The sequence below is a fragment of the Lithobates pipiens genome, unplaced genomic scaffold (genome assembly GCF_037356315.1).
Source record: "Lithobates pipiens isolate NorthernLeopardFrog02 unplaced genomic scaffold, aLitPip1_a1.2 Scaffold_35, whole genome shotgun sequence".
Taxonomy (NCBI): Eukaryota; Metazoa; Chordata; class Amphibia; order Anura; family Ranidae; genus Lithobates; species Lithobates pipiens.
This window is the reverse complement of record NW_027507811.1, coordinates 18304029-18328659: the sequence shown is the minus strand read 5'-3', so window position 1 is coordinate 18328659 and position 24631 is coordinate 18304029. Positions and strand designations below refer to the sequence as shown.

Sequence of the window (24631 nt, the reverse complement as noted above, 5' to 3'; positions counted from 1 at the left end):
CCAAGCTGAAAATCTTTTCCAATTATATTGTCGGGAACATGAAGTCATATAGAGCACGATTGTACAGAGACAGGAAGTGAAACCACAAATGGAGAGGAAGTGAGGTTGGGTGCAGACAGGAAGTGATGTCAAAGTATAAAAAGGAAGTTCCGGGTGAGAGCCGAGTTGGGAGGAAGTAGAGAGGAGACATTACTGGAACTTGGCAGCGGAGGAGGTAATAAGATCTTATTTTATATTTACACCCAGTAACCACCCCCATCATGTCCGTCCTCTTCCTCCATAGTCACTGTAACATCTTTTATCTCCAGCAGATAATGATACATATATATATATATATATATATATATATATATATATATATATATATATATATATATATATATATATATATAATTATTATACAGGACTTATACAGCACCAACAGTTTACACATCGCTTTACAACATGAGGGCAGACAGTACAGTTGCATTACAATACAGGAGGAATCAGAGGGTCCTGCTCCTTAGAGCTTGCACTCTAGGAGGGAGAGTCAAAGGGTAATAAATGTGGGGGATGAGCTGATGGAGAAAATAAAAGTACAGTTGTTTGGAGGCCGGATAGGATTCTCTAAAGAGAAGGTTTTATTATATATTATAATCACTACAGAAATATTACCTATATACTGTATACAGCGATATATTCCACTATATGTCTCCATATAGACAACTTCTCACTACCTTATTAATACCATTAAATATAATATAAAATATTTAAAGAGTTATTGAAAAACACACAGAAATATAATTTTTTTTGCATAATTACAATTTGACGACTCTATTAATATAACTTCTCACTACCTTATTAATAACTTTAACGTGTAAGTTCACCTTTACAGGAAATCTGTAAGGTGAACTTACACTGGACCCCCTCCCCATAGCCCCCCCAGTCCCGCAGACCTGGAGTCCGGCGATCACCCGTTCTGACACATCGGATAGCCGCTTTACCGGTCCGGGGATTTGAAATCCCCCGCGGCTTTCTCGCCTCTTCAACTGCGCTGACAGGAAGGGCTACACAGGTTCTAATTGGTTGGTGACGACCAGTTAGGATGCCTCCTATACCTACCTCCACAAGGTACATTTAGGAGATTAAGCCAAGGGGATAATTTTTCCCACTTCATAAATTTTTTCTTTTATCAAAAGAGAACATAACAATTAAGATTGTTGCAAATGGTACATATCATTGTAATGAAAAAACATTGTAAAGGCATATAAAATAGGCTTCGTTCAATTCTTGATGGCCCCAATCCAGCCTACCCCGAATGGGTTCACGCTGTAGGTCTGGGAGGTCACCACATTGAGCCGCTAGTCAGCCTGTACAACTATAAGTAAGGGAATAACATTGGGAAGGGGGAGGGTAACAATATAGGAAATTCAGGGATTAGAGGATAACATAGATAGTGTTCTACATCTGCCTATTACTTAGTTAATTGAACAGATTATTTCAGGCTGTGGGGTAAATTAGAGTTTGCATTCTTTTAAATAAGCCAAGGGGATTTCTAATCCCCGGACCGGTAAAGTGACGATTCGATGTGTAGATCACGTGTTGTGGGATTATCATTAATATTTTTTGAATTTATCACTGTTTATAGATACGTATATCCCTTGTTGATAATTGGTCAGATATTTATTCACCTGTTTACTAGATTTGTTTAACTAGCACTTCACTTTTTATACACAGTTTTTATGGGTGTTGGTAAAACTTTAGAAGTTTAGCTGCTTTTTTATTTCCATTTAGCACTTTATCTATTTATTTGTATGTACCTCATAGTCAGCACAGATTGATTTGTTAGCGCATTAGTACACACCTTTCGATGTGTAAGTGATCGCCGGACTCCAGGTCAGTGGGATCGGAGGGGAGGGTGGGGATAGTGAGGGTGTCCAGTGTAAGTTCACCTTGTGGATTTTTCTATAAAGGTGAACTTACTCTTTAAATATAATATAAAATATTTAGAGAATTATTAAAAAACACACAAAGACTTTTTGTTGAATAGTTAAAATTTTAGGCATTCGTTATGAATCGCTCGTGGTTTTGAGGTTGAATATATTTGGTATTTATTAACACAACACAGACACAGTTGTAAATCTCCCTCACTGACTCCATATGTAAACTGATCTGACGCAATATATTGATGCAGTGGTATCTTGCTGTGCAGTGGTTGAATGTAGTGTTTTGTTTTAAGAGATAGCTAACACTGTGATCCCCGCCCCAATGTTTAGGGGTGTGTGGCACCCCTGCACTGTCAGGTGGTCCGGTTGAGGACTGGAAGCGGGGCTGGGGCATAGGATACATAGAAAGCACGCTCAATATATAGTAACTTACAAAACGAAAGACTCAGGTATATGTTTTTATAATATGTCATTTTATTTTGTATGGACTGTTGCTCTATATACAGTAATAATGCAAAAATCGTATGTCCGGCTGGCTATATGACTGGATAACTCTGTGTCCTCTCCAATATCTTAAGATGTGTTTATTGTTAAATGAAAATGTTTTTTCTTTTCTTACCAATAAAAAGAATCTGAATTTAAAAAAAAAGGATCTCTACAAGGACGTCATGATGGACAATCAGCCGCCCCTCACATCACCGGGTAAGAGGAGACTTTATTGTAAAGGAGAGAGCAGTACGGAGGCTCCACCTAGATCCCCCATCATCTGATAAACACATAGAAACAATGTATTCAGTCAGTGTGTGTGTTTCCTACAGATGGATCCAGTAATGGGAACCCACCATGTCCCCGTCCTCTGTATTCCCGGGATTCCACACAGGAAGGTCACACCATCCCTCACCATCATCAGGTAGGTGGGACTGAGCAGCTAGAACTCAAAATGTTTTAGAATTCTACTCTTCAATTTCATCTCTTGTTTACTTTTACAAATCAGTTCTTTCATATTTGTGCTTTAGGGTGAAAAACTGAAAGACATCAAAGTTGAGGTTAAAGTGGAAAAAGAAGAGATGTTTGGGGATCCGCAGTCTATGGAGGAGGGTGATCCTTTGTATTCCAAGGATTTCACACAGGAAGATCACACCATCCCTCACCATCATCAGGTAGAGATGGAACTGAGCATGTCCACCTAGAAATGTATGCTAAATTATAAGATGACATATGCTGTATGTATACCCATTCATGTAATCTCTAATGCCGCGTACACATGACCGGACTTTTCGAGGGACTAGGTCCGACGGTTTTTCCGACGGACTTTTGGCAGAGTTCCGACGGACTTTCCGAATGAACGGACTTGGCCACACACAATCACACCAAAGTCAGACGGATTCGAACGTGATGACGTACGACCGGACTAGAATAAGGAAGTTCATAGCCAGTAGCCAATAGCTGCCCTTGCGTCGGTTTTTGTCCGTCGGACTACCATACACACGAACGGATTTCTCGGTCCGGCGGAGTTCCGGTGGAAAAATTTAAAACATGTTCTATTTCTAAAGTCCACTGGATTTTTGACAAGCAAAGGTCCGATGGAGCCCACACAAGATCGAATTGTCTGACGGACTCGTTCCGTCGGATCTTTGCTGTCAAAAAGTCTGGTCGTGTGTACGCGGCATTACACTTTTTGTTTTTATGATTCTGTTCTATCATTTTGGGGTTTAGAGTGAAGAACTGAAAGACATGAAAGTTGAGATTAAAGAAGAAGAGAGATTGGTGAGTGGAGATCAGCAGTCTATGGAGGAGGGAGGTCCTCAATATTCCCTGAATTCCACACAGGAGGATCATACCATCCCTCATCATCATCAGGTAGATGGGACTGAGCAGTTAGAACTCAAAAGTTTTAAAAGCTATGAGGTGATATTGTCTTAGGTAATCTCTTGCTCCATTTTATCATCTTTGGGGTTTAGGGTGAGAGATATCCCCCTCCTCTGTATTCCTGGGGTTCCATGCAGGAGGATCACACCATCCCTCACCAGGATCAGGTAGGTAGGACTGGGCATGTAGACCTAAATATGTATTCTAAGTCATGAGATAACATTCTTCTATGTCGTTTCTTCTAATACTTACTTCTACATTTGAGGTTTCTAGCCCCTATTTAAGAAAATGATGTTGACTTTAATGGATGTTTTCTATTATTTTGGGGTGTAGGGTGAAGAACGGATTAATATAAAAGCTGAGGTTAAAGAAGAAGTAGAGTCGTATGTGGGGGGTGATCAGTGGTCCACGGAGGAGGTCGGGATGTTTAAGAAAAGTGAACAGGAAGAGATTTCTCTACCTATCGACACAAGTAAGTAACAGACACTATGGAGGAAACATGTCACAGTCTCATTTTACTTCTGAGTTTTAAGGATTGTAGTTTTTAAGGAAAAATGTTAGATCATTATCAGATCTTCACATCATCCTGTAGGCAGGTGCTGAAAGGTTAAATGTGTGTTTGCCTAATACAGGCAGTCCCCGGGTTACAATCAAGATAGGGTCTGTAGTCTTGTTCTCAAAGCGGAGATCCACCCACTGCTGCAAAAATTAAAAGCCAGCAGGCACACTTACTGCAGCTGCTGACTTTTAATAATAGGACACTTACCTGTCCTGGAGTCCAGCAATGCCGGCACTGCAACTGATGTTTCCATCAGCTGTCGGGTGCTGCCGCTGCCATTGCCAGTGAGGGAACCCAGTAGTGAAGCATTACGGCTTCATGCCAGGTCACTACTGCGCATATGTGAGGCACTCGCTGTGCTCTCCTACTGGCCCAGCGGTGGGGAAAGGAGGAGGGAGCCGAGCACTGGCGTAATGCACCGCGGACGGGACTCCCAGAAGTGGGGACAGGATACCTGTTAAAGACAGGTATCAGCCCCCCCCCGAAAGGTGCCAAATGTGGCACCTGAGGGAGGAGACAAATGAACGGAAGTTTAATTTTTGGTGGAACTCCGCCTTACATTGAATTTGTATGTAAGTTGGAACAAGTACACATTTTTTAAGTGTAACTCCAGCCAAAAAAAGATAGTATAGGGAAGTGTTAACCCCTCTGTAACGTTTTTGTTCTGCTGTCTGTGCCCCTGTTTAGAAGGTCTTCCCTCTCTTTCTGTCCCTGTGACAACTAGGTTTTGGGTTGTTGTAGAAACAAGAATTTCTGATTAGCCTTCAGCGGAGATGCCTTTTTCCCATGGGAATTCTTACAGGAGAGAATTTCCCTTCCTAGCGGTAGATTTTGTCGCACTTCCTGTTGTCTCTCTCCGTTTGTAAGTAGGAGTCATGATTGTAACTCGGGGACTGTCTGTAAAGGGTTAATGTGTGGTGTTGGAAGGTATTCTGACTCCAGCTATTGTATTAGTGACTTATCCCTTGCCAAGACCTCTATGCCTGGCCTATATAATCAGATGGGGGGAAAAAAGTAAATAAGTTACGCTAAAAAACTCAAAAGGCAAGAAAAATCGAAAAATTATAAATATCAAAATGTTCAATTAAAGCGGTTGTATACCCGCACAGATTTTTTATTATTATTTTTTATTTTTTTTTAAACCTGCAAGGCAAAGGCATAATGAGCTATTGTGCAGCGTATACTGGCTCATTATGAAATACTCACCGTAGAACGAGGCCTCGGCATCTGATCCCGGTCCACGCCAAGGGAGCTGACATGTTCCCTTGGCTTTTCTTCTGGGTATCGTGGCTTTGGCGCTGTGAGTGGCCGAAGCCACGATTGCGTCACTCCCACGCGCAGGAGACTTCTTCCCGGCAATGTCTGGCAGCGTCTGTACGGTTTAGGAGATATTAATTTTATCTACGGGTAAGCCTTATTATAGGCTTACCTGTAGGTAAAAGTAAAAAAAAAAAAAGGGGTATACAACCACTTTAAGAAAACTCCAAAGTCCGTAAGCACAATGGCTGTTATTAAAAAGCCAGATGAAAGTGTAAAAAACAACAAAACAAAACATCATAGGAGCACTTGTGAATGTAGGTACAAAAGGAAACCCTCCACCTGTGAAAACCACCAACACAGAGGTTAGAATGTACTCTTACCCCAAAGCGTGGACCCTATAATTATGGAAGGTCACATAAGCCTTTGTAAATCCACCACTGATGACTATTCTTATTGTTATTATTGATTTATATAGCGCCAACAGTTTACGCAACGCTTTACAATGTATAGGGGAGACAACACAATTGCAGTACAATACAAAAGGTACAGGAGGGCCCTCCTCATAGAGCTTACATTCTAAAGGGAGGGGGTGGTGGTACAAAAGGTAATAGCTGCAGAGAATGATTTGATGTGGGCGGCTCGGGGACAGTTAGGTGGGTGTGGGATAGACTATGCATTGTATTATATTTTCACACAAGTGTAACAGCACACAAGGGTTAACACTTGGTGCTGTTTTGTGCCTTCTCCTTCACGTGTCACTTCCTGCTTCTGTGCCTTCCCCTGCATGTGTCATTTCCTGCTTCTGTGCCCTCCCCTGCATGTGTCACTTCCTGCTTCTATAGCTTCCCCTGCATGTGTCACTTCCTGCTTCTGTGCCCTCCCCTGCATGTGTCACTTCCTGCTTCTGTGCCCCCCCCTGCATGTGTCCCTTCCTGCTTCTGTGCCCTCCCCTGTATGTGTCCTTTCCTGTTTCTATGCCTTCCCCTGCATGTGTCAGTTCCTGCTTCTGTGCCCTCCCCTGCATGTGTCCCTTCCTGCTTCTGTGCCCTCCCCTGTATGTGTCCTTTCCTGTTTCTATGCCTTCCCCTGCATGTGTCCCTTTCTGCTTCTATGCCTTCCCCTGCATGTGTCAGTTCCTGCTTCTGTGCCCTCCCCTGCATGTGTCCCTTCCTACTTCTGTGCCCTCCCTTGCATGTGTCCCTTCCTGCTTTTGTGCCTTCGCTTGCATGTGTCCCTTCCTGCTTCTGTGCCTTCCCCTGCTTCTGTGCCCTCCCCTGCATGTGTCCCTTCCTGCTTCTGTGCCCTCCTCCAAATGTGTCACTTCCTGCTTCTGTGCCTTCCCCTGCATGTCACTTCCTGCTTCTGTGCCCTCCTCTGCATGTGTCACTTCCTGCTTCTGTGCCTTCCCCTGCATGTGTCCCTTCCTGCTTCTGTGCCTTCCCCTGCATGTGTCCCTTCCTGCTTCTGTGCCTTCCCCTGCACGTGTCCCTTCCTGCTTCTGTGCCCTCCTCTGCATGTGTCCCTTCCTGCTTCTGTGCCTTCCCCTGCATGTGTCCCTTCTTGCTTCTGTGCCTTCCCTTGCATGTGTCCCTTCCTGCTTCTGTGCCTTCCCCTGCTTCTGTGCCCTCCCCTGCATGTGTCCCTTCCTGTTTCTGTGTCTTCCCCTGCTTCTGTGCCTTCCCCTGCATGTGTTCCTTCCTGCTTCTATGCCTTCCCCTGCATGTGTCCCTTCCTGTTTCTGTGCCTTCCCCTGCTTCTGTGCCTTCCCCTGCATGTGTCCCTTCCTGCTTCTGTGCCTTCCTCTGCTCCTGTGCCCTCCCCTGCATGTGTCCCTTCCTGCTTCTGTGCCTTATTATAGGCTTACCTGTAGGTAAAAGTAAAATAAAAAAAAAAGGGGGTATACAACCACTTTAAGAAAACTCCAAAGTCCGTAAGCACAATGGCTGTTATTAAAAAGCCAGATGAAAGTGTAAAAAAAAAACAAAAAAAAACATCATAGGAGCACTTGTGATTGTAGGTACAAAAGGAAACCCTCCACCTGTGAAAACCACCAACACAGAGGTTAGAATGTACTCTTACCCCAAAGCGTGGACCCTATAATTATGGAAGGTCACATAAGCCTTTGTAAATCCACCACTGATGACTATTCTTATTGTTATTATTGATTTATATAGCGCCAACAGTTTACGCAACGCTTTACAATGTATAGGGGAGACAACACAATTGCAGTACAATACAAAAGGTACAGGAGGGCCCTCCTCATAGAGCTTACATTCTAAAGGGAGGGGGTGGTGGTACAAAAGGTAATAGCTGCAGAGAATGATTTGATGTGGGCGGCTCGGGGACAGTTAGGTGGGTGTGGGATAGACTATGCATTGTATTATATTTTCACACAAGTGTAACAGCACACAAGGGTTAACACTTGGTGCTGTTTTGTGCCTTCTCCTTCACGTGTCACTTCCTGCTTCTGTGCCTTCCCCTGCATGTGTCATTTCCTGCTTCTGTGCCCTCCCCTGCATGTGTCACTTCCTGCTTCTATAGCTTCCCCTGCATGTGTCCCTTTCTGCTTCTATGCCTTCCCCTGCATGTGTCAGTTCCTGCTTCTGTGCCCTCCCCTGCATGTGTCCCTTCCTGCTTCTGTGCCCTCCCCTGTATGTGTCCTTTCCTGTTTCTATGCCTTCCCCTGCATGTGTCCCTTTCTGCTTCTATGCCTTCCCCTGCATGTGTCAGTTCCTGCTTCTGTGCCCTCCCCTGCATGTGTCCCTTCCTACTTCTGTGCCCTCCCTTGCATGTGTCCCTTCCTGCTTTTGTGCCTTCGCTTGCATGTGTCCCTTCCTGCTTCTGTGCCTTCCCCTGCTTCTGTGCCCTCCCCTGCATGTGTCCCTTCCTGCTTCTGTGCCCTCCTCCAAATGTGTCACTTCCTGCTTCTGTGCCTTCCCCTGCATGTCACTTCCTGCTTCTGTGCCCTCCTCTGCATGTGTCACTTCCTGCTTCTGTGCCTTCCCCTGCATGTGTCCCTTCCTGCTTCTGTGCCTTCCCCTGCATGTGTCCCTTCCTGCTTCTGTGCCTTCCCCTGCACGTGTCCCTTCCTGCTTCTGTGCCCTCCTCTGCATGTGTCCCTTCCTGCTTCTGTGCCTTCCCCTGCATGTGTCCCTTCCTGCTTCTGTGCCTTCCCTTGCATGTGTCCCTTCCTGCTTCTGTGCCTTCCCCTGCTTCTGTGCCCTCCCCTGCATGTGTCCCTTCCTGTTTCTGTGTCTTCCCCTGCTTCTGTGCCTTCCCCTGCATGTGTTCCTTCCTGCTTCTATGCCTTCCCCTGCATGTGTCCCTTCCTGTTTCTGTGCCTTCCCCTGCTTCTGTGCCTTCCCCTGCATGTGTCCCTTCCTGCTTCTGTGCCTTCCTCTGCTCCTGTGCCCTCCCCTGCATGTGTCCCTTCCTGCTTCTGTGCCTTATTATAGGCTTACCTGTAGGTAAAAGTAAAAAAAAAAAAAAAAGGGGGTATACAACCACTTTAAGAAAACTCCAAAGTCCGTAAGCACAATGGCTGTTATTAAAAAGCCAGATGAAAGTGTAAAAAACAACAAAAAAAAACATCATAGGAGCACTTGTGATTGTAGGTACAAAAGGAAACCCTCCACCTGTGAAAACCACCAACACAGAGGTTAGAATGTACTCTTACCCCAAAGCGTGGACCCTATAATTATGGAAGGTCACATAAGCCTTTGTAAATCCACCACTGATGACTATTCTTATTGTTATTATTGATTTATATAGCGCCAACAGTTTACGCAACGCTTTACAATGTATAGGGGAGACAACACAATTACAGTACAATACAAAAGGTACAGGAGGGCCCTGCTCATAGAGCTTACATTCTAAAGGGAGGGGGTGGTGGTACAAAAGGTAATAGCTGCAGAGAATGATTTGATGTGGGCGGCTCGGGGACAGTTAGGTGGGTGTGGGATAGACTATGCATTGTATTATATTTTCACACAAGTGTAACAGCACACAAGGGTTAACACTTGGTGCTATGTTGTGCCTTCTCCTTCACGTGTCACTTCCTGCTTCTGTGCCTTCCCCTGCATGTGTCATTTCCTGCTTCTGTGCCCTCCCCTGCATGTGTCACTTCCTGCTTTTATAGCTTCCCCTGCATGTGTCATTTCCTGCTTCTGTGCCTTCCCCTGCATGTGTCCCTTCCTGCTTCTGTGCCCTCCCCTGTATGTGTCCTTTCCTGTTTCTATGCCTTCCCCTGCATGTGTCCCTTTCTGCTTCTGTGCCTTCCCCTGCATGTGTCCCTTTCTGCTTCTATGCCTTCCCCTGCATGTGTCAGTTCCTGCTTCTGTGCCCTCCCCTGCATGTGTCCCTTCCTGCTTCTGTGCCCTCCCTTGCATGTGTCCGTTCCTGCTTTTGTGCCTTCCCTTGCATGTGTCCCTTCCTGCTTCTGTGCCTTCCCCTGCTTCTGTGCCCTCCCCTGCATGTGTCCCTTCCTGCTTCTGTGCCCTCCTCCATATGTGTCACTTCCTGCTTCTTTGCCTTCCCCTGCATGTGTCCCTTCCTGCTTCTGTGCCTTCCCCTGCACGTGTCCCTTCCTGCTTCTGTGCCCTCCTCTGCATGTGTCCCTTCCTGCTTCTGTGCCTTCCCCTGCATGTGTCCCTTCCTGCTTCTGTGCCTTCCCTTGCATGTGTCCCTTCCTGCTTCTGTGCCTTCCCCTGCTTCTGTGCCCTCCCCTGCATGTGTCCCTTCCTGTTTCTGTGCCTTCCCCTGCTTCTGTGCCTTCCCCTGCATGTGTCCCTTCCTGCTTCTGTGCCTTCCCCTGCATGTGTCCCTTCCTGCTTCTGTGCCTTCCCTTGCATGTGTCCCTTCCTGCTTCTGTGCCTTCCCCTGCTTCTGTGCCCTCCCCCGCATGTGTCCCTTCCTGTTTCTGTGCCTTCCCCTGCTTCTATGCCTTCCCCTGCATGTGTCCCTTCCTGCTTCTGTGCCTTCCTCTGCTCCTGTGCCCTCCCCTGCATGTGTCCCTTCCTGCTTCTGTGCCTTCCTCTGCTCCTGTGCCCTCCCCTGCATGTGTCCCTTCCTGTTTCTGTGCCTTCCACTGCTTCTGTGCCTTCCCCTGCATGTGTCCCTTCCTGCTTCTGTGCCTTCCCCTACATGTGTCCCTTCCTGCTTCTGTACCTTCCCCTGCATGTTTCACTTCCTGCTTCTGTGCCCTCCCCGGCATGTGTCACTTCCTGCTTCTGTGTCCTCCCCTGCATGTCACTTTATGCTTCTGTGCCTTCCCCTGCATGTGTCACTTCCTGCTTCTGTGCCTTCCCCTGCATGTGTCACTTCCTGCTTCTGTGCCTTCCCCTGCATGCGTCCCTTCCTGCTTCTGTACCTTCCCCTGCATGTGTCCCTTCCTGCTTCTGTGCCTTCCCCTGCATGTGCCACTTCCTGCTTCTGTGCCCTCCTCTGCATGTGTCACTTCCTGCTTCTGTACCTTCCCCTGCATGTTTCACTTCCTGCTTCTGTGCCCTCCCCGGCATGTGTCACTTCCTGCTTCTGTGTCCTCCCCTGCATGTGTCAATTCCTGCTTCTGTGCCCTCCTCCAAATGTGTAACTTCCTGCTTCTGTGCCTTCCCCTGCATGTGTCACTGCCTGCTTCTGTGCCTTCCCCTGCATGCGTCCCTTCCTGCCTATGTGCCTTCCCCTGCATGTGTGACTTCCTGCTTCTGTGCCTTCCCCTGCATGTGTCCCTTCCTGCTTCTGTGCCTTCCCCTGCATGTGTCCCTTCCTGCTTCTGTGCCTTCCCCTGCATGCGTCTCTTCCTGCTTCTGTGCCCTCCTCTGCATGTGTCCCTTCCTGCTTCTGTGCCTTCCCCTGCATGTGTCACTTCCTGCTTCTGTGCCTTCCCCTGCATGTGTCACTTCCTGCTTCTGTTCCCTCCCCTGCATTTGTCACTTCCTGCTTCTGTGCCTTCCCCTGCATGCGTCCCTTCCTGCTTCTGTGCCCTCCTCTGCATGTGTCACTTCCTGCTCCGGTGCCCTCCCCTGCATGTGTGCTAATACGACTGTAGAATCCACTGAACCCAAAAGTACGGCCGCAATCCGGGGGGGAACTCCTCCCCCTGAATTCACTTCTTCTGCCAAGCCAAGGCTGATTGTGTACCATTAGAGGTTGCCAGCTCCCTGATTAAGTCTCAGTTACTCCAACCGGCCTGTCATTTGGTACTTTTGTGAGTGCATTTATATTACCCCCCCCCCCCCTTTTCCATACAGGATCTGCAAATTCTTTATAATTTTAAATCCAGGAAATCCGATGTAGTAACAATCCACTAACGCGTTTTGGATAATGAAGCCTCAGTCATAGCTATTTATTATTATAGAATTAGCAGATGATATATGGACTCGGTGTGAAGACTTTTCTGATTGATTTTGGAGGGAGAACAGGAGCCCAGCTGTGAGATCGGCATTTCCACTTATTCCACCGACGGGGAGGAGGAGCCAAAACTCCACTTATTTGTCATCTACTGAGATTTATTCTATTTTTTTACTTCTTTCCAACAGATGGATGTGATGTCAGGAATTCCTCGGAGAGACGTCTTCTATTATCTGCTGATTGTAAGTCAGAAGATAATGTCATCACACAGGATCCTCCAGGAGGAAATCCAAATACACAAAATATACATCACAGACCTTCCTGTCCGGAGACATCAATGGATCCCTCTGATCAGGGGGAATCTTCTCATCAATCACATACTATGATTGGAAATATCCATGTAAGATCTCACACTGCAGATCCATCAACAGATCCTTCTAATCCCGAGGAAACTTCCTCACCCCATGAAGGAGTTCACCGAGGTCACAATCTATTCTCATGTTCAGAGTGCGGGAAATCTTTCACTAAGAAAGGAAATTTTATTCATCACAAGAGAGTTCACACGGGTGAGCGTCCCTTTTCATGTTCAGAGTGTGGGAAATCTTTCACTCAAAAAGGAAACCTTACGCAACATCAGAAATTTCACACGGGTGAGCGTCCCTATCCCTGTTCAGAGTGCGGGAAGTCTTTTCATAAGAAAGATAATCTTGTTAGGCACCAGAAAATTCACACAGGTGAGCGTCTCTATTCATGTTCAGTGTGTGGGAAATCTTTCACTAATAGAGGGGACCTTGTTAAACATCAGAGAATTCACACTGGTGAGCGTGCTTATTCCTGTTCAGAGTGCGGGAAATCCTTCACTCATAATGTAGAGCTTGTTAAACATCAAAGAGTACACACAGGAGAGCGTCCTTATTCCTGTGCAGAGTGTGGGAAATCCTTCACTCATAAAGGAGAGCTTGTTATACATCAAAGAGGACACATAGGGGAGCGTCCTTATTCCTGTTCAGAGTGCTGGAAATCTTTTATTGAGAAAGGGGGCCTTGTTAGGCATCAGAGAATTCACACAGGTGAACGTCCTTATTCATGTTCAGAGTGCGGGAAATCTTTCACTCAGAAAGCAGGCCTTCTTAAACATCAGAGAATTCACACGGGCGAGCGTCCTTATTTCTGTTCAGAGTGTGGGAAATCTTTCAATCATAAAGAGAACCTTGTTAAACATCAGAGAATTCACATTGGTGAGCGTCCTTATTCATGTTCGGAGTGCGGGAAAACTTTCACTCAGAAAGGAAACCTTGTGCAACACCAAAGATTTCACATGGGTGAGCGTCCTTATTCATGTTCAGAGTGCGGGACTTCTTTTCTTAGGAATGATCGTCTTGTTAGACATCAGAGAATTCACACAGGTGAACGTCCTTATACATGTTCAGAATGCGGGAAATCTTTCACTCGTAAAAGAGGCCTTGTTGAACATCAGAGAACTCACACAGGTGAGCGTCCTTATTTATGTTCAGAGTGCGGGAAATCTTTCACTTATAGAGGAGACCTTGTTAAACATAAGAGAATTCACACAGGTGAGCGTCCTTATACATGTTCAGAGTGCGGGAAATCTTTCACTCACAAAAGAGGCCTTGTTAAACATCAGAGAATTCACACGGGTGAGCGTCCTTTTTCATGTTCAGAGTGCGGGAAATCTTTCATTCAGAAAGGAGACCTTGTTCTGCATCAGAGAATTCACACAGGTAACCGTCCTTATCTTTGTTCAGAGTGTGGGAAATCTTTCACTTATAAAGGAGACCTTATTAAACACCAGAGAATTCACACGGGGGAGCGTCCTTATTCATGTTCGGAGTGCGGCAAATCTTTAATCTGTAAAGGAGACCTTGTTAAACATCAGAGAAGTCACACAGGTGTGCATCCCTATTCCTGTTCAGAGTGCGGGAAATATTTCACTCGTAAAGGAGGCCTTGTTATACATCAAAGAATTCACACCGGTGAAAATCCTTATTCATGTTCAGAGTGCGGGAAATCTTTCAATCATAAAGAATACCTTGTTAAACATCAGAGAACTCACACGGGTGAGCGTCCTTTTCCATGTTCGCAGTGTGAAAAATCTTTCACCCAGAAAAGAAACCTTGATAACCACAAGAGAATTCACAAGGTTGAGAGTCCTATTCATGTTCAGAGTGCGGGAAAGTTTTCTTGAGGAAAGATAATATTGTTAACCACTAGAAAATACAATGTAGTGTGGATGGTGGAGGAGATCTGTCGGAGAATGTAGTGTGGATGGTGGAGGAGATCTGTCGGAGAATGTAGTGTGGATGGTGGAGGAGATCTGTCGGAGAATGTAGTGTGGATGGTGGAGGAGATCTGTCGGAGAATGTAGTGTGGATGGTGGGGGAGATCTGTCGGAGAATGTAGTGTGGATGGTGGGGGAGATCTGTCGGAGAATGTAGTGTGGATGGTGGAGGAGATCTGTCGGAGAATGTAGTGTGGATGGTGGGAGGAGATCTGTCGGAGAATGTAGTGTGGATGGTGGGAGGAGATCTGTCGGAGAATGTAGTGTGGATGGTGGAGGAGATCTGTCAGAGAATGTAGTGTGGATGGTGGAGGAGATCTGTCGGAGAATGTAGTGTGGATGGTGGAGGAGATCTGTCAGAGAATGTAGTGTGGATGGTGGAGGAGATCTGTCGGAGAATGTAGTGTGGATGGTGGAGGAGATCTGTCGGAGAATGTAGTGTGGATGGTGGGAGGAGATCTGTCGGAGAATGTAGTGTGGATGGTGGAGGAGATCTGTCGGAGAATGTAGTGTGGATGGTGGAGGAGAGCTGTCAGAGAATGTAGTGTGGATGGTGGAGGAGATCTGTCGGAGAATGTAGTGTGGATGGTGGGAGGAGATCTGTTGGAGAATGTAGTGTGGATGGTGGGAGGAGATCTGTCGGAGAATGTAGTGTGGATGGTGGGAGGAGATCTGTCGGAGAATGTAGTGTGGATGGTGGGGGAGATCTGTCGGAGAATGTAGTGTAGATGGTGGAGGAGATCTGTCGGAGAATGTAGTGTAGATGGTGGAGGAGATCTGTCGGAGAATGTAGTGTGGATGGTGGAGGAGATCTGTCGGAGAATGTAGTGTGGATGGTGGAGGAGATCTGTCAGAGAATGTAGTGTGGATGGTGGAGGAGATCTGTCGGAGAATGTAGTGTGGATGGTGGAGGAGAGCTGTCGGAGAATGTAGTGTGGATGGTGGAGGAGATCTGTCAGAGAATGTAGTGTGGATGGTGGGAGGAGATCTGTCGGAGAATGTAGTGTGGATGGTGGGAGGAGATCTGTCGGAGAATGTAGTGTGGATGGTGGGAGGAGATCTGTCGGAGAATGTAGTGTGGATGGTGGGGGGAGATCTGTCGGAGAATGTAGTGTGGATGGTGGGGGAGAGCTGTCGGAGAATGTAGTGTGGATGGTGGAGGAGAGCTTTGAGCCATTTCCGATGTGTGTCCAGCCATCTGTGTTCCCAACGTCCTCAGTTATCCCAGCCTCGTGGTTCCTGCGTACTCCAGCCTGAGACCCTGAGCCTGCTCCAGTCATTGTCCTATTCCTCAGTCTGTATCCCACTCCAGTGACTGTGCATTCCTACCAGCATCCATTCTTGCATCACCACTGTTTCACCCTCCACACTTCAGCCAGTTACCTTCTTCTGTGCTCCGGTGTGTTTCGCTGTGAGTTAGATTCGGCATCTTCTTACCAGCACCTGTGCACTCCCAGTTTGTATTCCTCCTCTGTGTCTCTGTGAACTCTTGCTGTGTTACTTACTTCTTTGTGTATCCACCACCTCACTCCAAGGAACTTGTTTATTTACTTTGTGCTTCCAGTGTGTTCTCTGTGTCCTGACAATATCTGAACGCCAGCACATGTGCGTTTACCTACCAGCAACACCCATGCACTCCTTTTTTCACATTTTGCTTTAGTGATCCCAATCCCTAGGCTTCAACCTGCTTAAAGTGTTCTGTGCTCCTCCACCTATCCCCAGTGCTTCTGTACATTCCTGGCTGCTTAGACTGTGTTACCCACTGACCGGTGAGTCCTTCTTCCCACAGCCACTAAGATCACCATTCAGCATATGCTTATGCTGCGTACACTCGGTCGGAATTTCCGACAACAGATATTCGATGTGAGCTTGTTGTCGGAAATTCCGACCGTGTGTATGCTCCATCAGACATTTGCTGTTGGAATTTCCGACAACAAATGTTTGAGAGCTGGTTCTCAAATTTCCCGACAAAGCTTGCCGGAACTTCCTATCCTGTGTACACAATTCCGACTCACAAAATTCTACGCATGCTCGGAATCAAGCAGAAGAGCCGCACTGGCTATTGAACTTAATTTTTCGTGGCTCGTCATACCTCTTGTACAGCACCGCGTTCTTGATGTTCGGAATTTCTGACAACATTTGTGTGACCGTGTGTATGCAAGACAAGTTTGAGCCAACATCCGTCAGAAAAAAATCCACGGTTTTGTTGTCGGAATGTCCTACCATCTGTATGTGGCATTAGTTACCTCTAGCTGCATTCCTGGGGGATTCAGAGGACCACAACCTAAGTGATTTGCACTCCCGCATGGGCCATTGGTTCAATGTCTCCCTTTGCCTGTGTGGGTTTCCTCCTACACTCCAAAGACATGCTGGTAGGTAAATAGGACCTAGTATGTACAGTGCCTTGCGAAAGTATTCGGCCCCCTTGAACTTTTCAACCTTTTGCCATATTTCAGGCTTCAACCATAAAGATATAAAATTAAATTTTTTTGTGAAGAATCACCAACAAGTGGGACACAATTGTGAAGTGGAACTAAATCTATTGGATATTTTAAACTTTTTTAGCAAATAAAAAACTGAAAAGTGGTGCGTACAAAATTATTCGGCCCCTTTACTTTCAGTGCAGCAAACTGACTCCAGAAGTTCAGCGAGGATCTCTGAATGATCCAATGTTGTCCTAAATGACTGATGGTGATAAATAGAATCCACCTGTGTGTAATCAAGTCTCTGTATAAATGCACCTGCTCTGTGATAGTCTCAGGGTTCTGTTGAAAGCGCAGAGAGCATCGTGAAGACCAAGGAACACACCGGGCAGGTCCGTAATACTGTTGTGGAGAAGTTTAAAGCCGGATTTGGATACAAAAAGATTTCCCAAGCTTTAAACATCCCAAGGAGCACTGTGCAAGCGATCATTTTGAAATGGAAGGAGTATCAGACCACTGCAAATCTACCAAGACCTGGCCGACCCTCTAAACTTTCAGCTCAGACAAGGAGAAGACTGATCGGAGATGCAGCCAAGAGGCCCATGATCACTCTGGATGAACTGCAGAGAACTACAGCTGAGGTGGGAGAGTCTGTCCATAGGACAACAATCAGTCGTACACTGCACAAATCTGGCCTTTATGGAAGAGTGGCAAGAAGAAAGCCATTTCTCAAAGATATCCATAAAAAGTCTCGTCTAAAGTTTGTCACAAGCCACCTTGGAGACACACCAAACATGTGGAAGAAGGTGCTCTGGTCAGATGAAACCAAAATCCAACTTTTTGCCCACAATGCAAAACGATATCACCGCTCATCACCCTCAACACACCATCCCCACTGTCAAACATGGTGGTGGCAGCATCATGGTTTGGGCCTGCTTTTCTTCAGCAGGGACAGGGAAGATGGTTAAAATTGAGGGGAAGATGGATGCAGCCAAATACAGGACCATTCTGGATGAAAACCTGTTGGAGTCTGCAAAAGACCTGAAACTGGGACGGAGATTTATCTTCCAACAAGACAATGATCCCAAACATACAGCAAAATCTACAAAGGAATGGTTCACAAATAAACGTATCCAGGTGTTAGAATGGCCAAGTCAAAGTCCAGACCTGAATCCAATTGAGAATCTGTGGAAAGAGCTGAAAACTGCTGTTCACAAACGCTCTCCATCCAACCTCACTGAGCTCGAGCTGTTTTGCAAGGAAGAATGGGCAAGAATTTCAGTCTCTCCATGTGCAAAACTGATAGAGACATACCCCAAGCGACTTGCAGCTGTAATCGCAGCAAAAGGTGGCTCTAAAAAGTATTAACGCAAGGGGGCCGAATAATTTTGCACGCCCCACTTTTCATTTTTTTATTCGTTAAAAAAGTTTCAAAAATCCAATAGATTTCGTTCCACTTCACAATTGTGTCCCACTTGTTGATGATTCTTCACAAAAAATAAAAATTTTATATCTTTATGTTCGAAGCCTGAAATGTGGCAAAAGGTTGAAAAGTTCAAGGGGGCCGAATACTTTCACAAGGCACTGTATGTATGAATGTGTGTTAGGGCCCATAGTTTTGAGAGCAGGGACTAGTGTAAATGTACAATGTATATATGTAAAGGTTTATATGTAAAGCAATTGTCAGCACTATAAAACAACCAGTGATAAATAAATAACCTGGGAAATGCCCACAGTGTAACATGTCCATGTCTAGGAGCTCTGCAGAAGGTTAAGAGGTACCTTAGATTCTGAACCTTGGCCCTTCTCAGGGCTCTCAACATCACTAATCAAGCAGGTTCATTGAGCTCTCTGTGTCTGCTCTGTGGCTTTTGCCACCGACTCTCCATCTGTTACAACTAAGTCCTGCTCAGCCATCTGCCCCTAGTGGGAACATATTCCCAAACTCTGTTAGCGTGGATGAGGAGAGTTCCCAGAGAATGTAATACAGACATCGAGAAAAGAGATCCAACAAAGAGGTGCAGAGAGTGTTTAGTGATGTGGACACTACTGAGGGAACAATGTGTGGTGGGGATGTAGACACTAATGATAAAGAAATGTCCCTACCAGGGTGCCATGCTGAGGACTTTTCTGCATTGTAGTGTTATGCCCCATAGACACTCCGATTTTCAGCTGATTTTTTTTTCCTTCAGGTGTACCAAAACCATGTAGTGCAGGGGTCTCAAACCAGCTGCCCTCCAGCTGTGGCGAAACTACAAGTCCCATGAGGCATTGCAAGGCTAAGGCCGCGTACACACGGGCGGATTGTCTGCCCAACTTAGTCCGCTGAACCGTGTTTCAGCGGACAATCCGCTCGTGTGTGGGCTTCAGAGGACTTTTTCAGCGGACAGTCCGACGGACTTTGTCTTTCGGAAATTCCGTAATTTTGTCCGCTGAAACTTGGTTTTGTCCGTCCAAACTTGGTTTCAGCGGACAGTCCACTCGTGTGTAGGCAAGTTGGACGGACTAAGTATGGCGCATGCTCAGAAAGGGTTTACACGGCCGAAGGTTGCATTGCAGTGTATTGGACGTCGTTTTTCTAGTCCCGTCGTACGTGCTGTACACATCATCGCGCACGTTTTCAGCGGACTCTCTGTTCATCGTGTGTGGTCAAGTCCGTTCATTCAAAAGTTGAACGGACTGTCTGTCGGATTGTCTGACGAACTTAGTTGGGCGGACAATCCGCCCGTGTGTACGCGGCCTAACAGTTACAAGCATGACTCCCACAGGTAGAGGCATGATGGGACTTGTAGTTTCGAAACAGCTGGAGGGCCACCACTTTGAGACCCCTGATGTAGTGCAAGGGCCTGCCTGATTACATACAAATTGAAACTCCTAAGGTTTGACCTCATATTATCTGGTTTTGGTAAATCTTAAGGAAAAATTGATAGTGTATATGGGGCTTAAAACTCCATAAGAGACTGGATCTGATAAGAGCTGCATATACTTTCCTATTACATTCATTCCTGGTGATAGACTTCTCAGCACTGTAGGTCGGGCTAATTATCCAGATCTGGGTTCTACTCTTTACACAACACTTTCAGGAAGCACGTGGCGGAATCCCCAAGGATAAGCGAAAAGTCCAATATCTTTGGATAAAAATGGGAAAATATATTATCCACCAGTAACTATAAAAGGATAATTTACAGTGATGTCAAATGTGTAAAATTACTATGAAGGGATATGACCGATATTAAATAAAGTCTGTTTATACGACTAATGTGTGTACTTTATACATTTGTGCATCAATTTCAGTTTGTTTTTCATTCTTTTGTTTTGCCATAATTAAAAAAAAAATGGGGATAAACCTAATCTACTTTGGTTTGATTCAGTGCAGGTTCAGCGAATGCTAAGCATGTTTGAATTCTGAAGCTGAACCTCAGATATCAGTAATGGCCATTCTGGGCTAAATAAGCAAGAGATTGTTAAACGCAGGGTAGTGGCTTGAGGGATATGTAGTAATGCTAAAATAAAAACATAAAAAATTATAGTTCAGCAGGAAGAAGGTCTTTTCAGGAAGCTAAAAAGTCCATAAAAGTCTGTGTTTCAGAGACAACAGCCAAACTTGGCCCAGTATGGAAGCAAACTGATTTGGGCCTTGGGCAGCAATCTATGGGGGAGGAGGGATGATTCAAACTTTTTTTCCTAAAATTACAACTAGAGAGTATTATTTCAAAGACAGCTGCCTTTAATATTGTATAGACTTCCTGCCAATTTGAGGTGTATGTTACTCTGAAAAAAAAATCTGTTTATCATTTCAGAGTCAAGAGTCAGAAACATTTTGCAGACTCGATGCACACTATGCACAGTAGGTTTTGTTACTAAGCCCACAATGGAAGCCACTTGGCCAGTGTTATATGTAACTAAATTAAAGTGTAATTTTCCAGAGCTACAAGCAAGAAAAACATAATTAATTTGTTGGGCAGTATGTACTCCTCTTTTTGCTAAGATGCAATTTCAGCTGGGTGGAGCGTGCAGATTTTTAACGGTGATTAAATAAATAACTGAAGACTGAAACATAGTACACATTTTAAGCACATCTTCTTGTCTATTAGATAGTTAGCTATTCCAGAGGGAAAGAGCAGGCAGATTTTATGTAAAAAAAAGTTGTCCTTTTGAAGATTTACAGCACACCTTCAACGCCTTTCTTGGATAATCCAAAATTTCTCAAGGAGAGAGCAAGCACTGCATTTGCAAATAAAAAAATATATATATTTGATAGGAGATTGAAACTGTAAATATGTTACAGATTACACCAGAGATGGACAGCCTTCACTTTCAAAGTTACTGAATGGGCATATTACACCTGGAAATAAAAAAAAAAATGAGTGTCTCTTGTTTCAGAGACTGATGAGACCAAAATATTACAGTTCTGAACAGGCTTATTGCACCTGAAAACAAAATATTTGTGTCACAAATGTAAGGAAAAAATTCACGTTTTTAGCAAACCTCTTAAGCCACTGCAATTTCGGAGGGTTAGAACAAGCACATTGCATCTGAATAGAAACAATCATGTATATTTTTGGAGACTGAAAACAGAAAACGAACTGATTTATTTGCACCACAGATCCTAAACCGGTAGAGACAGACTGCAGTTTCTGAGTGACTGAGCATTTTATCTGGAAATATAAAATTAGGGGGTTTTACATGACTAAGATGGGAACATTTTCACGGTTTTGTACAGCAGCAGTTAGGGCTTTCTGGACAGGCTGCAATTTCCTAGGTATGTTTCTTGAGCAGACGTGTTGTGTCTATTAAAAAAAAAAAGAAAATTATGTCTATTTATTTAAAATGTAAAGGGAAAAAAAATGCACAGATTTGCGCCACATCTTTGAAGCTTTTATTGGATAGGCCACAATTCCTGAGGGAGAGAGCAAGCACGTTACACCTGGAAGCAAACATTTGTGAGTTGTAAAGATGAGGATAGGAAAATGTTAGATATTTATAACACAGACATAAAGCCTATATGGACAAGCTGCAATTTCTGAGTGATTGAGAATGTATGATGCATCTGATACACAAAAAGTAATTTTTTTGTGTAAAATTTCAAATTTAAAGATTAAACGGATATAGATATAAACCAGATACACCCTAATTATAGAGCCATTTATCCAACTGTCCATCCAGAGCCTCTGGTTTATAGACCAGATACATCCTAAATATATAGCCATTTATCCAACTGTCCATCCAGAGCCTCTGGTTTATAGACTGGATACATCCTAAATATAGAGCCATTTATCCAACTGTCCATCCAGAGCCTCTGGTTTATAGACTGGATACATCCTAAATATAGAGCCATTTATCCAACTGTCCATCCAGAGCCTCTGGTTTATAGACTGGATACATCCTAAATATAGAGCCATTTATCCAACTGTCCAGCCAGAGCCTCTGGTTTTGTCAGGTCTGGGCTAAGCTCTTCCGTCTCTGAGCTAGCTGCTCAGCTGTCGGCTAATTGCCAACTCCCATCTATCTCCACTGTTACCCAGCTGTTGTTGATTCTGCTCATCAGTCCTGCCTACTTAAAGCCATCTAGCTCACTTGATCTCTGCCTTGTTTATTTTTATTGATAATCAAGTGTGATTTTACTGTACTTCTGTCTCGGTCTGGTTCATGATTTCTGACAGGTTTATAGATCAGATACATTCTAAATATATAACCATTTATCCAACTGTCCATCCAAAACCTCTGGTTTATGGACCAGATACAGCCTAAATATAGAACCATTAATCCAACTGTCCACCCAGAGCCTCTGGTTTATAGACCGGATACATCCTAAATATAGAACCATTTATCCAACTGTCCACCCAGAGCCTCTGGTTTATAGACCGGATACATTTTACATATTGAACCATTAATCCAACTGTACATCCAAAGCCTCTGGTTTATAAACTAGATACATCCTAAATATAGTTATTTATCCAACTGATCTTTCTGTCAAAATCAATAGCACAACTATAAGCCCATCGCCACATGCCAAGGTCCTAGGTGTAGTCATGAACTCTGATATCTACTTTAAGCCCCACGTCCAATCACTGTCCAAATCTTGCCATCTCAGCCTCCGGAACATCTCTAAAATATGTCCCTTTTTAACCAATGACACAACAAAGCTCTTAATTCACTCCATGGTTATCTCTCTCCTCGACTACTGCAACTCCCTTCTCATTGGCTTACCTTTACATAGTCTATCATCTCTTCAATCCATCATGAATGCTGCTACCAGACTCATCCACCTTACCAATCGCTCTGTGTCTGCTACTCTTCTTTGTCAATCCCTCCACTGGCTTCTGCTCACCCAATTAATTAAATTCGAAATACTAACAAGTACTTAAAAAGCCATCCACAGCCCAGCCCCTAGCTAGATCACTAGCCTAGTCTTAAAATACCAACCTAATCGTTCTCTTCATTCCTTTCAAGACCTCCTGCTCTCTAGCTCTCTCATCACATGCTCACCTCTAGGACTTTTCTAGAGCCTCTCCAATCCTATGGAACTCCTTACCCCAACTTGTCCAATTATCTCCCACTCTATTAGCTTCCCTGAAAACCTTCCTCTTCAGAGAAGCATATTCTACCCACACCTAACAACTGTATTTTCATTTTCTCCATCAGCTCATGTCCCAAAGTTACTACCTTTTGTTTCATTGACCCTCCCTTCTAGATTGTAAGCTCTAATGAGCAGAGCCCTCTGATTCCTCCTGTATTGAATTGTATTGTAACTGTACTGTCTGCCTTCATGTTGTTAAGCGCCGTGCAAACTGTTGGCGCTATATAAATCCTGTATAATAATAACTGTCCATCCTGAGCCTCTGGTTCTAGTTTATAGACCAGATACACCCTAAATATAGAGCCATTTATCCAACTGTCCATCCAGAGCCTCTGGTTTATAGACCCAATCCATTCTAAATATAGAGCCATTTATCCAAACGTACATCCAGAGCTTCTGGTTTATAGACCAGATACATCCTAAATATAGAACCATTTATCCAACTGTCCATCCAGAGCATCTGGTTTATAGACCAGATACATCCTAAATATAGAACCATTTATCCAACTGTCCATCCAGAGCCTCTGGTTTATAGACCAGATACACCCTAAATATAGAGCCATTTATCCAACTGTCTATCCAGAGCCTCTGGTTTATAGACCCAATCCATTCTAAATATAGAGCCATTTATCCAAATGTACATCCAGAGCTTCTGGTTTATAGACCAGATACATCCTAAATATAGAGCCATTTATCCAACTGTCCATCCACAGCCTCTGGTTTTGTCAGGGCTGGGCTCAGCCCTTCCTTCTCTGAGCTGGCCGCTCAGCTGCCGGCTAATTTCTAACTCCCATCTCTCTCCACAGTTACCCAGCTGTTGTTGCTTCTGCTCGTCAGTCCTGTCTACTTAGCTCACTTGATCTCTGCCTTTGCCTTGCTCACATCACTAGAAACCATCTTTTGCATTCCTGTTTAAAGACTGGCTTTGCTGACATCCCTCCTGGCTCCTTATACTGCTTGCTGTTCCTCTACTTGGATCCCTGACTTCTGGCCTGACTGATTATCCAATCTGGTTACTGAAATCTGGCTTGGCTGAATAACCAATGCGGTTACTGGACTCTTGCTATGCTTTGACTACGCTTACTCTATTATTACTTTTATTTTTATTAATAAACAAGTGTGATTCTACTGTACTTCTGTCTCGGTCTGGTTCATGGTTCCTGACAGGTTTATAGATCAGATAAATTCTAAATATAGAACCATTTGTCCAACTGTCCATCCAGAGCCTCTTGTTTAAAGACCAGATACATCCTAAATATAGAACCATTTATCCAACTGTTCATCAAATAGCTGCTAGCTCGTAGACCAGATACATCTAAACATAAACCAATTTTTTCGAATTGCAGAGCCGATTGTAGACCAGTTACA

At 44.7% G+C, this 24631-nt stretch overlaps 2 protein-coding genes across 2 annotated transcripts in view; both read left to right on the top strand.

Annotated features, from left to right (window-relative positions):
• LOC143955180 (uncharacterized) overlaps positions 1-24631 on the top strand; it is a 275659-nt gene that overhangs the window by 94029 nt on the left and 156999 nt on the right.
• The window catches only part of LOC143955400 (uncharacterized), an 85764-nt gene continuing 61260 nt past the window's right edge, over positions 128-24631 (top strand). Inside the window, 9 exon segments of the mRNA XM_077465455.1 lie at positions 128-214; positions 2555-2627; positions 2744-2835; positions 2942-3085; positions 3642-3785; positions 3887-3961; positions 4128-4266; positions 12150-14117; positions 14120-14181. Of these exon segments, the coding sequence (XP_077321581.1) occupies positions 2594-2627; positions 2744-2835; positions 2942-3085; positions 3642-3785; positions 3887-3961; positions 4128-4266; positions 12150-14117; positions 14120-14181 (2658 nt within the window). The 5' untranslated portion in view covers positions 128-214; positions 2555-2593.